The sequence below is a fragment of the Sorex fumeus genome, unplaced genomic scaffold (assembly GCF_029834395.1).
Source record: "Sorex fumeus unplaced genomic scaffold, SorFum_2.1 ptg000002l, whole genome shotgun sequence".
Lineage (NCBI taxonomy): Eukaryota > Metazoa > Chordata > Mammalia > Eulipotyphla > Soricidae > Sorex > Sorex fumeus.
The window spans coordinates 74,924,755-74,938,775 of NW_026606059.1; the positions used below are offsets into that span (position 1 = coordinate 74,924,755).

General features: G+C 36.9%; 1 protein-coding gene across 3 annotated transcripts in view; it reads right to left on the reverse strand.

Annotated features, from left to right (window-relative positions):
* OXR1 (oxidation resistance 1) overlaps positions 1 to 14,021 on the reverse strand; it is a 443,572-nt gene that overhangs the window by 336,517 nt on the left and 93,034 nt on the right. For all 3 annotated transcript variants that reach the window (XM_056128833.1, XM_056128624.1, XM_056128686.1), the window contains exon 2: positions 13,319 to 13,464. In XM_056128833.1, coding sequence (XP_055984808.1) covers positions 13,319 to 13,341 — 23 coding nt within the window. In that variant the 5' untranslated portion in view covers positions 13,342 to 13,464. The remainder of the gene's footprint in view (positions 1 to 13,318; positions 13,465 to 14,021) is intronic.

Sequence of the window (14,021 nt, forward strand, 5' to 3'; positions counted from 1 at the left end):
TCTTCCCATTAAGCTATATAGATGAGCATAAAAAATACTTCCTAGATATAATAGATGTTCAATACATATACACTAAATGAATTAGTCCAATAAAGAATGTAGGCAGTACTGAATCACTGTTTAAACTGATCTCTAAAATAATTTTACTACAATTACCCACTTCCTGATATCTTTTAACATATCACTTATTCAAATTCTTTAGAAAACTTCTGTGAAAATGATATATTAGACACAGCAGAGATGTCTCCTAACAAAATTACAAACAAGTAACTACAGTAGGAGCTATATATTCAATCTACACTCAAATATTCAGGAGAGACCTATAATAATTAGAGAAGTCGAAAATCATAAATAACAGTCCACCAGGCTAAAAATTCACAGGATGGGATTTGAGAAGAGGCTTCATTTCTGTTGATACTGATGAAATTCATGGTTTGGCAAATTAGCTAAACTCCTACATAATTTCCAGACTCTTAAGTTTACAGAAAAAAATTGTAAATTGGAATTGGAAGCGTTCTTTTCAGCTAATATAAATTAGAGGAAATAATGATCATTTATCACCTTCATTTCCTATTTTAACAATAATTACATAGGACATATTTTCCATCTTAAGAATGAAAGAAAGAAAATCAAAGCTAATATTACCCATATGCTTTTCATGTTGTAACAAAATGCTTCATCTCTCAAATCATGAGTTAGCAACCAATGTCCTACATCAATATTTCTCATGAGGGGAGAGAGAGATACGTATTTGAGAGAGAATACAGACTTCTCCAAAGGAGAAAGAGCTAACTGCACACGTCTCGGGTTGGCCCGAAGAGGGAGAATGCACCTTTCGACCTCTCTTGGACTCTGTTCCCTTCCCAACCTTGTCTGCTTCCTGTGTGCTCCTCTCTTGGACTCTGTTCCCTTCCCAACCTTGTCTGCTTCCTGTGTGCCCCTCCATCCGCCATTCTAGCAGTTGGATCCAAGTCTGATGTTGTGGGCCCCATTTATATGACTTTCAGCTCTGTGGCACCCTTGGAGTATATTGGGGACCCACAAAGAACTATGTGGCCCCAGGTCAAGAAACGTTTCCCCTGGTGACCACACAGCTTTCTTTGAAAAGGGATTATACTAGGTGCATGCCTTGTCAATGGAAGCCACTCGTTTATGCCATTGAGGAAAGGCTGAGACAAACAACAGAAGGGGAGAACATGGCTCTAAGACAGACCATTTCTCCATTGTGTTAAGCCTGTCTCATCCAAAAATCAAGAACAGAACTACTTTCTTGAAATGCCAGGAAAGTCTTTACCTAATTGCAAGTCAGTCGGAGTATTCACTCAGAGCTGCAAATCAATCCACAAAACTCTTTAGAGGCCAGTGACCGTGTCTGCATACCTTAGACCCCGAAGAACCTTCTGGCAGTCAAGCCACATCTTGGTCTAATATTTGACTTTGGGAACTTTTTTTTAACCCAAATCATTCCACCTAGACATTATACATATTCTTCATTACCATGTCTGGCCGCGAATATTAGACTCATGCCCTCATGAACTGTCAGCCATTTGTGAGTGCAAAGCATCTGTTGAACTCAGGTGCTGAGCTGTGCAGAATGATCTTATCCCCACTGTGGCACAAATACATTATAACAGAGAGCTAAATTTTGTTTTCCTTATCATGCAAATTCTGGTAATAGCAATAGCTCATACCTTGACCTCAATCCTCAATTAATCACATTTATAATTTGCCAAATATAGTAAGTATTTTGTCTGTCATATTCTCCAAATGCTTAAAATCTGAATTCAGATTTAAAAAATATGGAGAAATAGCATACAAATTCTCACCTAAAAACAATTGCTTTTACCTAGTTCATGAGAATCCTAAAGTATTAAAACATAATGAACACTTTTACATTATAAGCCAATTAATAGATGCCTTGAAAAACCTTTTCAGATCATCTTTATAGTCACTTTAAGTTTTTATAAAAACACTAAGAAGGTTATAAATGAAAAGATCATCAACATTTCAATGAGTTTGATTCTATGCAAGTCCTATCTGAAGGTAATTTGATGACGCTATAAAGGTTCAGGGAAATTTTCTAAATGAAAATGTACCCAGAAACCTCACTTAGTCTGAATTTCAATTTTTTTCCTCTCATATTCATGAGAGCACTTTGTATCAGTAATTTTAAACCAAAGAGTGGTTAACCCAATCTATATATATTTTTTGTCAAATGTTGGAGTCAAACCAATTTTCGATTACAGCAGGAGTCTACAAAACTAGTTTGCTGAATGCTGAAAACCATCTGGCACAATAATATCCCTCCCACATGCAATGTATCCCGTCAGGAAAGACAGTAGATGTTTCAACACTTCGGGTCTTCAGCATGAACTCATAGCAGAAAGAGAGAGAATTAGAGCACCTGGCCCTTCTTTCATCTTTTCAAAGAGAGGGTTCTATCTCTGCTTCTGATTGAGTCTAAATACAAAGGCCTTAAGTCAGTAGCATTATGCTGCTTTTTATCTAAGCAGATATAGATCACAGAAAATGTCTCCATTGAATTCAACATGATATTTATAATTAATAGCTTCAACTCACCAAACATCATTTATATAACTCCTAGAAATGTTAATGGGAGGAGATTTAACTTATGAAATTCTAGGGAATCAAAATACACTCAGAACACCAAGTTCTCTTATTGGAAAAATATAAAATTTTCTTAATAAAATTGATCACTGAGCAACAAACTGATTTTGTTCATAACTGAAAGAAAAATGAATCTCTGAGACATAAGTTTGAGTCTTATAATCAATAGGAATTTAATGATATAAGAAGAAAACATAATTACTAAAAAGGATAGCACAGCAGGTAGGGCGTTCGCCTTACAAGCGGCCAACATGGCCGACCCGAGTTCGATTCCTCCGCCCCTCTCGGAGAGCCCGGCAAGCTACCGAGAGTATTCGATATGCCAGACACAGTAACAACAAAGTCTCCAATGGAGACGTTACTGGGCCCGCTCGAGCAAATAGGAAAATACACAAATGTTAAATATGACTTAAGAACTAATGTGCGTAAGAAGTAATTAGAAACTATGTGGTACTATTTTCAAAATATCAAAGAGAAGAAGAAGGAAAACAGGTTTCATTATGAAGGCAAAAATGACTTTCATAGATATATTAGTAAAAGAATCCAATAACCTTGATACCAACTAACTGTAAGGACATTTTATCATTCTAGGCAATGAAGGAATTTCAGACTTTTCACTACACTGAATCTATAACTCTAATATCAAAGGAAAGTAGAATAGATGTATAATAATTTCTTCTGTGATCTAGATTCACTGTCATGAATGCTTTAGGGTTCATTTGAAATCAATTTCAATGCAACAGAGGTCCCAAACTTTTTAAAAAAATTTTTATTAGTGAAACACCATGAGGTACAGTTGTAGACTTACAAATTTTTGTGCTTTGGTTTGGTCCCAAATTTTTTGACATTTCAGTCCATATAAAATAAACACACATCTATACAGTAACAGACCAAGGTAAAGAGGCTTGAAATCAACAGTATGCTTCCAAATTTACTTTACCAAGTAAAAAAAAAAAAATACAATATGGAAAGTATCATGCTAAGCGAAATGAGTCAGAAAGAGAGGGATAGACATAGAAAGATTGCATTCATCTGGGGGATATAAAGTAACAAAGTATGAGATTAATACCCAAGAATAGCTGAGATCAGCACCAGGAGGATTACTCCATAACTTAGAGGCCAGCCGGGTATCCTAGAGGAAAGCGCAGTTCAGATAGAGAAGGGAGCACCAAATAAAGGATGTTTGGAGGATCCTCCCAGGAGGGGAGATGCATGTCGAAAGTAGACTATGGACTGAACATGTTTGCCACTCAATGCCTCTTTTGCAGACCACAACACCCAAAAGGAGAGAGAGAACACAGGGAATTGCCCTGCCACAGAGACGGGGGGATGGGGGGATGGGGGTGGGAGGGATATTATCCATGGTGGTGGAAAATGGGCACTGGTGGAGGGATGGGTATCTGATCATTGTATAATTGAAACCAAAGCACAAAAAATTGTAAATCTACAACTTTAAAAAAAATTAAATAAAATAAAGGTGAAAAAAAAAGAATATTTAATAAAAAGAACCCGCAACTAATAAAAAAAAAAAAAAAATTCTAAATTCAATCTCAAACTAGTATCATGAAAGAAACCATAAGTGTAAAGATAATAGTTTTTAAATAGAGTTGAATAATTTTTTCCAAGAAAGAATATCTATTAATTTTATGCTATTTTTCCCAATGGACAACAGCACTTTGATAGATTAAATACTTCATCTAGCTCTCACTAAAAGCAGAATATTAAACCTTCAGTACACATACCATTGCTTAAAGTGCTTTTGGTACTGTATAACACATAGTTACACATATAAATGCATATATGCCTTGCAATATTATAAATTAACTTTAAAATTATGGAGGGATACCCATTTGGCAAGAGATTAATAACAAAGATATACTTTACAAGAAAAACACATCCAACCCCATCAAAAAATGGAGAGAGGAAATAAACAGAAACTTCCTCAAAGAAATTCAAATGGCCAAAAGACACATGAAAAAATGTTCTAGATGATGAGGGAGATGTAAATCAGAACAGCAACGAGATATCATCTCACACCATAGAGATTGGCACATATCCAAAAGAACAACCAGTGCTGGCACAGGTGAAAGGAAAAAGAGACTCTCCTTCATTGTTGGTGGGAATGCTGACTGGTCCAGCCATTTTTTGGAAAACAATATGAACATTCCTCAAAAAACCAAAAACTGAGCTCCCATTTGACTCAGCAATACCACTTCTGGGAATATACCCTGGGAATCCAAAAAACACACAGCAGAAACACCATCTGCATTTATAGGTTCATTGCATCACTACTCATATTAGCCAGAATCTAGAAAAATCCTTGTGCTGAAGACAGATGAATAAAGAAACTATGGTACATCTACACAGCGGAATACAAAGCAGCCGTTAGGAAAAATAAAGTCAAAAAATTGCTTATAAATGGATGCACATGGAGAATATCATGTTGAGTGAAATGAGTCAGAAGGAGAATGACAGATATAGAATGACCATTCATTTGTGGGATATAAAAAAATAGTATGAGACTAATATCTAAAGCCAGGAAAATAAGGGCCAGGAGGACTGGTTAATGGTTAGAAGCTTGCCAAAAATGTGAAGGGGAAGAAGAAAGAAGAAAGAAGAAGAGGAGGAGGAGGAGGAGGAAGAGGAGGAGGAGGAGGGAAGGGAAAGGGAAGGAGGAGGAAGGAAGTGGAGGAGAAGGAGAAGGAGTAGAAGAGGAAGAAGGAAGAGGAGGAAGAGGAGGAGGAGGAAAAGAGGAAGGAGAAGGAGAAGGAGGAGGAGGAGGAGGAAAAGAGGAAGGAGAAGAAGAAGGAGGAGGAGGAGACAAAGGAAGAAAAGAAGAAAGAAGAAGGAAAAGGAGAAGAACAAGAACAAGAAGAAAAATAAGAAGAAGAACAAGAAGGAAAACAAGAAGAAGAACAAGAAGGAGAAGAAATACAAGTGAATGGATGGGTATTGGAACACTGTATAACTGAAACCCAGTCATAAACAACCTTGTAACTGTGTATCTACAAAACAAATAAAAATTATGGAGGGCTTAATATAAAATGGTGTATGTCTACTTCCACAATTTATGGAATTATTTGTGCATCTATAATAAAACAATTTAATGCAGTATACAGTATTCTCTAGATGAAATATCTTTCATTTCATGTCCCTAATTATTCAGCTGTATCACTATTTTAAACTGACAGGGCCGAAGATACAGTACACCAGTCAAGGTGCTTGCCTTGCATCCAGCAAACCCTGAGCCAACCCAGGTTTTGGTCCGCAAGAACTGCCAGAAATGATCCCTGAGCACAGAACCAGAAGTAAGCCCCGAGTACAGGCAGGTGTAGCCCACATACACACACAAATGGCTGAAATTGAGACAGGTTGTATTCATTAAAAGATTTATCATAAAACTACTATTTCTGTCCTTTAATTTTTTGGTTTAGTTTTGGTTTTGTCCTCAGTCCCAGCTGGACTTCAAGTTCACTTCTGACTCTGCACTCAGTGATCCTGGCAGGGATGCTGGGGATTGAACCCAGGTCAAACATGCACAAGGCAAGTATCCTACCTGCTGTACTATTGCTCTGACCCCTAACTTAATTTTTTTTTAACGATTATCACTTTTTATGGGCTGGAGCGTTAGCACAGTGGTAGGGCGTTTGCCTTGCATGCAGCGAGCCTGGCCGAGCCGGGTTCGATTCCTCCACCCCTCTCAGACAGCCCAGCAAGCTACTGAGAGTATCTCGCCCACAAGGCAAAGCTTGGCAAGCTACCCATGAAGTATTCAATATGCCAAACACAGTAAAAACAAGTCTCAAAATGGAGACGTTAGTGGGCCTGCTAGAGCAAAATCGATGAATAGCGGGAGGACAGTGTTTGTTTGTTTGTGTTTATATTACATTTTATTAATTGTATCTACTATGTTTATATCATGAATATGACATAAGATATTTTCATAAAGTTTGAAGATAACAGTTACTTCTGAAATAAAAATTAGATCAAGATCACTAAATTTTATTCTATTTTATGTGAAATTCCAAACTTGTAAGTCCACGCAAAATGCCCCATCCTTCAGTCTTCCTAAGCTCTCTTCCTGGATCTCTACCCTTTCTTGGATATTTGTGCCTTATTAGCTCACTTGCTGATTGCTCCAACAAACCAAATGCCTTTCAGTCTCAGGACTTCTGTCTCTGTTCCTCTCTGGTTTTCTCTGAGAACTGTTGAGCACAATTTCCTCCACTCTAATATGCCACCCTGTACAAGAAGACTGTGAAGCCCAATTCCTGCCAACTATCATATTTCTCTTTTTAATTCTCATTCCTCATTCTTGCAAATATTTATCACTAAGCATCTACTACATGGTTATCTGTTTATTCAGCATTAGAATGTAAGCTCCATGAAAGCACAGACTTCTATCCCATTTATCATTCTATCCACAACACTTAGAATTTCACATTATAGGCACCAAAAATATTTGCTGAAAAGCTACATGAATACAAATGTTAAAAAAATTTCAGGAGGGCTGGAGCGATAGCACAGTGGGTAGGGCATTTGCCTTGCAACGGTCTACACGGGTTCAATTCCCAGCACCACATATGGTCCCCTGAGCACCACCAGGAGTAATTCCTCAGTACATGAGCCAGGAGTAACCCTGTGCATCACCAGAGGTAACCCAAAAAGCAAAAAACAAAAACAAAAAAGTTACCCCCAAATAAGTCATGTCAATCCAGGTACATTTAAAGTATTCTAATTTCTAGAACTACTGTAGCACTGTCCTCCCATTGTCCATCGCTTTGCTCAAGTGGGCACCAGTAACGTCTCCATTGTGAGACCTGTTACTGTTTTTGGCATATCGAATACCTCACGGTTAGCTTGCCAGGCTTTGCCATGGGGGAGCCGATACTCTCGGTAGAGAGTATACTCTCGATAGCTTGCAGGGCTCTCAGAGAGGAGCGGAGGAATCAAACCGGGCTAGGCCCGGGTAAGCTGCATGCAAGGCAAGTGTCCTACCCGCTGTTCTATCGCTCCAGCCCTCCTGAAATATAATAATTATTTAAATTACTATTGCACTCATATGAGAAAAAGATTCTTTTAAAAGAAATAAAGTGGTATAAAATGAAGACACCTATATCTTTTAGCAATAATCCAATTGAACTAAAAGTATCTTTCTTGATTAAATTGGAATGATTCAACATCAGGCTGAATTCTTCACAATCATAAACTTTAATTTTATAAAATAAACAAATAAACTCAATCAATAAATTTTAAAAAGACAATGGGGCTTTTATGTACAAGGATAATACAACCAGTGAAAATTTTATACACAGAACAAATAATATTTAAGATTTCAAGCTAAAGTTTATATTGATCATGATTAAATAACATACCTAATATACCTAAGCCATATAATTATTATAATAATCAAAACTATTTTATAGACTATGCACTGCTGTCTTAGTTGCTCAAAAAACCTGGTGTTCAGGTTCTCCTGCTTTATGACTGAAACAAACTGCCCACAATTATGCCAACATTTCTATAATGCAAGGAAATATTGCTGTGATTATTTACTGTCATTCTTTCATAAGAGAATAAACTATAATTTCTCTGAAAATGATGGAAAGACATATTTCAAAACTTATGACAGGCATGATATAAAAAGGAAAGATAATACCTGTGCTCATATCCATGCCTGAAGAAAGTTTAAGATTACTATTTTTTGTAAGCCACCTTTTCTCATGACTTATGATCAATTATGAGCTTAGAAAAATCTGGTCAAGATTCAGGTACAACCTTGGTCATAAAAAAAAAAAACAACTGAACTAAACAGACCTTGTGGGAATTGGTCCTGAATTCCCAGTCTCATTTACTCACCTAAGCAAACAAAAACCTACAAGAAATCATCAAATTTCTTCAAAATGTGACTCATATTTAGTGTGTACTAATATGTCAATATTTGAACCATGTCCCTGACCTGTAGCTGACAATAAAACTTAAGAGTAAACTAAAATGTTATTTTGCTAATTATTTGATTATTTAAGGAGAGATAATTCAAGTCGTGTGTGTGTGTGTGTGTGTGTGTGTGTGTGTGTGTGTGTGTAAAATAAGTCAGGTTTTCTTACTTTTAAAGACACAAAACTCATAGCCAAAATTTGATAGGGATGCTAAAAATATGTGTTTACTGAAAGTGTCAAGTCCAAATCAAAACAATATTAATCATGATAAAGTGAAGGAGTTTCAATTTGAAAAGGCGTATTTCGAATAGAAAAACATATTGAAATTTTCCAGAATTTGTTAAATTGACTTTCATCCAAATAATTGCCCTTTAACTGAAGGTGTTATGTAACTTGGGAGGGGACCCAGTTTTATTCCATTTAGACTATCATTTTGACCATTTATTCCCTCTTTCCATTCTGCCACAGATTCCTTTCTGTTGCTTTCTCTCCCTAAAGCTCATTTTCCTCTTCTATATTTTGTAACCTCTCATTTATAAACTGACCAACCCCACTTTCCTGGAGAATTCATTTGTCTTTTCCCCCCTCTCAAGACTTGGGAGTTATTTTTCCTTAAAAAACTTTTAGTTTTTTTTATCATTATAGTTCAAACCACATGATTACAATAGTGTTAAAATGATGATACTGCTATACCCACCACCATCAAAGAACCAAACTTCTCCACCATTGTCCCTGTATCTGCTAGGAAAACTCCTAGGTTTTCGGTTTTCACGGATATGCTCTTTCTGGTGACAAATACAATAGTCCATTTTACGCTGATAAATAATATTTCAGCAGCTAGGCTTCTCTTATCATTTATAAAGACTGGTTTTCTTAATTAAAAACATTAACTTTATATTTATGATGAATATTTTTCTTTTACCCTTCGTCAGGCTGGTAACAATTCTGATTTCTACCATTAGTTATGAACTGGGGTCTAAAAACTGTGATCCATAATTATTCAACCATTGTTCAACCAACTTTGCAATCCATAATTGTTCAACCCTTCCCTATCCCCTACAGATTCTGATCAGTAAAAATGAAATGACTCAAGTATCTAATTCCACTTCTATACTGAGAGTTTCTCCCATTTAGAATCAAGAAACAGAAAAATCAGTTTGAAGAACAGGATTTGGGGTCATTTTTGGGGAAGGATCCTACTTTCCCACTATAGCAGAAATTGACTACTTTCATCTCTCTGGAACTTTCTTTTCCTAAATGCAGCTGCTAAAAAATGATATGGGATGATTCACTTCTTAATTTATTCATTAAAAAACATAGATATAAAATATCAAAAGGGCTTGGATTTTGGGGGTTTGTTGTTGTTTTTGGTTTGGGGGCCACATCCTACAGTGCTGAGGGCTTACTCCTGACTCAATTCAGGGATCAATCCTGGAGGGCTGAAGGGACCATATGGGGTACTGGGGATTGAACCCAGATCAGGTCCACACCAGACAAGCACCCTACCAGCTATACCATTTTTCTGACCTAAAATATTAGAAATATTTTTATAATGTGGCAAATCATCTGCATCTTTAGTTCTGCACCTTCTTCAATTCTTATACATTATTACATTGGACAAATAAGATCATTCACATTAGCTCTCACTTCCTATTAGAGGGTTAGTGAACTAGCTAAATTTTATAACAGTATTAGTGAACTAACTAACACTCATAACAGTATTTTACATTATAAACATACTCAATAAAGACCATTTACCACTTTTAAGTTTAGTCATATACTCAGAACCTAAACAATATGATTTCAGCCTATGGACTTTCCCAGTGGAATGCTTGGTTAATTTTTTTTGTAAGTAAATATTTCCTTGAGAATTATCATCACTTTTTCCAACCCAATCAGGTCAAAGTGTAGGGTCCTTTTCTACCACAAAAAAGCAGATGCATTGACAAGCAACAATGACAAGTCTTCTCAGGAAGACTCATTTCTCCAGTGCCTTAAAGCCTGTCATCCAGAAGCTGAGACACAGTTCAACCCTAGAAGGCACCCTGAATCTCACAGTAACTTTTGAACCAACAAGATTAAAAGAACGTGCCTCACAATTGAGTATTAGCAAAGTAAAATAGGAATCAGAAAACAGATAGAGGTCTAAGCTTGATGTTGGAAAATCAATAATGCTGCCAATATACAAGGTGACCTGGAGATCAAACATGGTCATGCCAACTAGAAATCCATCCACTGGAGAGATGCCCACAAAAGTGTTCAAGTAAAATCAGAGGACAAATATTATGCCTGTTCCAAGGACACAACATTTCCATGTCAAGTTTGGGTAGCCCACTTTATGTCATTTCAGCTCAATTAGGTTTCAGATGGCAATTACCTTCAGTTCACTATCCCCCACCTTACTACACTAACGCCTGTAGTGCTACCAGACCTGGAGCTCACTTCCTTCCCCGAGAAGCTCTAACCTATCTCTACTGAAGAAGATTCAGGGAAATATTGTGGCTGAAGTGGGAATTTGGGTGCCTGCCCTTGAACCCACACATACAAAGCCATTGTGCTTACAAGTGAGCAGGGGATCGATGGCTGCCTGACTTCATTTCAATGGAGTCATGCTGTATCCCTTTTGCTTAACTTCCTAAATGCCCACGTTTTCCCACATTTCTGAGTACATAGCGATATACTCAAAACCTAAACAATATGATTTCAGTCTATGGACTTGCCCAAAGGAAAGTCTAGTTAATTTTTTTCTAAGTAAATATTTCCTTGAAAATTATCATCACTTTTTCCCAACCCAATCAGGTGAAAGAGTGGGGTGTTTTACCTTTGCAAGAGAAAAACAGGTGCTATTTCTCCAGTTAGTTGAGAACGGTATATCAATTATCTAAGAAATGTCTAGTACTTGCTGTGGAAGTGCTTACTTAGTAATATGTACATAGTTTGTAATGTATAGAAATTAAACACTTCAGAATGTGAGATAAACCTATATGCACATTTACATGGATTTTATTAAAAGATGAAAATATGGTATTAAATATAATTTTCAGGAAAGGAAATGCTGAAAGCACTTCCAAGTATGTGTTGCAACCCACCTTTTACCTTTTTCATAATAACAGTTAAAGCCTTCTTTGTAACTCTGTTTGTTTACTCATGTCTCACTAATTATCTCTGCCACCAACAGTAATCCTTTCCTTCAGTTCAAAGTCTGGTCATGGATGTCTACAAGTGATTCTGTACAACCATTCCTTTGACTCATAGTCCACCAGCATCTACTCAATCATCGTCTCCCTCTGAGTTGGCAAACCTGGAAGACATCTGTTGGATGTCAGTGTGTGACTCTGACCATCCGTTCTGAAGGCTTTCCTGACCTGACTGACGTGCATTCCTGCTCACAAATATGGAACCTCTGGAACACTGTGTTCCTTCTCAAGCCTCTCCTTGAAAACACTAACATAATTCTTAAACCTAGTATTTTCAAATCATACAACACATATTTACATACATAAAACCACATGCAGTCTTGGAATTTATTAAACTCAGATTGAGACACTTCGTTCAGTACAGACATTCATACTCATGGTCATTTTTATAGTGATCCCAGCAGTAGGTTTGGCTCTTAAATAAGCAGTTTAATATAATGCTGTCTGTATTTCTGGACAAACAGAAGACAAAGGTGAGATGGACTTTTAAGAAAACAGGTAAAGATGACTGGACTTTTCTTCTACTCATATATTTGATATCATGAATTTTCATAATCTAACTTATTCGGCTTTTTATATTAAAAAAAACCCAAGGTTCAATAGAAAGCTTCAGATTTATCCTTGAGAGTACCGTGCTCCACTGCCATAGAAAAATTGATTATTTCCAAGAACATTCTCATACTTCTTCACTTAAATCACAAACAACTTATAAACATTAACTGTGAATCCAAGATCATGAAAAATAGCCCCTAGACATAGAAACTGAAAATTGAATTTCCTCTTCCACAGTTGCTGTTTAATTTGCATAGATCACCTGAAATGCGATGTCAAAAGGAAAGTATGGATCAGAAATACTTGCTTTATCCTTGGTGCTGCCCTTACCACCTATTAGTCCATTTCCTGGAAATGCAATAGCTAAGAATGCTGATAAACTTTATTTTCTGGGCTAGAGAGACAGTAGAGGAGGTAGGGCACTTGCCTGCCTATGGCTGATCCCTGTTAGAATCTCTGGCATTGCATATGGTCCCCCAGACACCTCCAAGGTTTATTCCTGAGGTAGAAGGCTAAGCTAAGCACTATGAGATATGCCCAATGCCAAATTAAAAAAAAAAATAATTAAGCTACTAGATTCCTGACTCACCCCTCCTTGAGCACAACCAAGAAGGATACTAGACATGATGATTTAATTAAAATTCTTTTCATTTTTTAAATAAATAAATGTAGAAAGAAAGAAAGAAAGAAAGAAAAAAAGAAAGAAAGAAAGAAAGAAAGAAAGAAAGAAAGAAAGAAAGAAGTGTAATACAACTGGAATTCAGGAGCAGTTTTGAATTTTTCCCTAGAATCCCTAGGTCCCCAAAAGTTGAAAATGTCACACTTTTAATTCCTTCCTCCACCATAACCTAGGACAGCAATCGCTAGAAATGAGTTTTAAAGTTACAGAGTTACAGACACAGGCCCAACCTGACAAAGCGCTTCTACCACAAAATGCTGTTTCAGAAGAGAGAGAGATAGATAGAGAAATTTGCACTGAAAGCTAAAAAGCAATTCACTTACCATGATAAATTCGTCACAGACATTGCCGCAGTTTCTGGAGGAGTCTGATGGAGAGTCTGTACGTAGTTTCAAAATGATGAGAAGATCACGTGGCCCATACAGCTGGGGAATGATGCACAAGCCACTTAGTCACAATTTGAGTCAACCTATAAAGAATAAGAACATAATGTAAGGATCAATAATGCTAAAACCTGGAAACAACCTTAGCATCCATTAACAGACAAATGGATAAAGATGTAAACATACCCAGTGGAATACTAAACTACTCATACTTTCTCAACAAGAAAGAATGTAAATCTGCCATCTTAACAACACTGATGGTTCTGTAAAGAATTGTGCTCAGCGAAATAATCCAGATGGAGAAAGACACAGTATGATTTCACTAGCACTTGCTATGAAGGGAAAACAATTGAACTGATTAAAACAAAAATGAACTTGTGGACAGGAAGATCAATCATTGGTTACCAAAAGGGGGAAATAGAGTTATAGGCAGGGACTGGAAAGATAACACAGAGGGTAGGGAGCTTCCACGACTGGCCCAGGTTTGATCCCTGGCACCACACATGGTCATCCCTGAGTAGAGCCAAGAGTAAGCCCTGAGCACTGCTGGCTATGACCCAAGAAAACCTCTATTCCTTCCCCCTTTAAAGGAGTCACGTGTGTAGTAAAAGCCATCGATTATCTGGTAAAGAATAGAATTAAA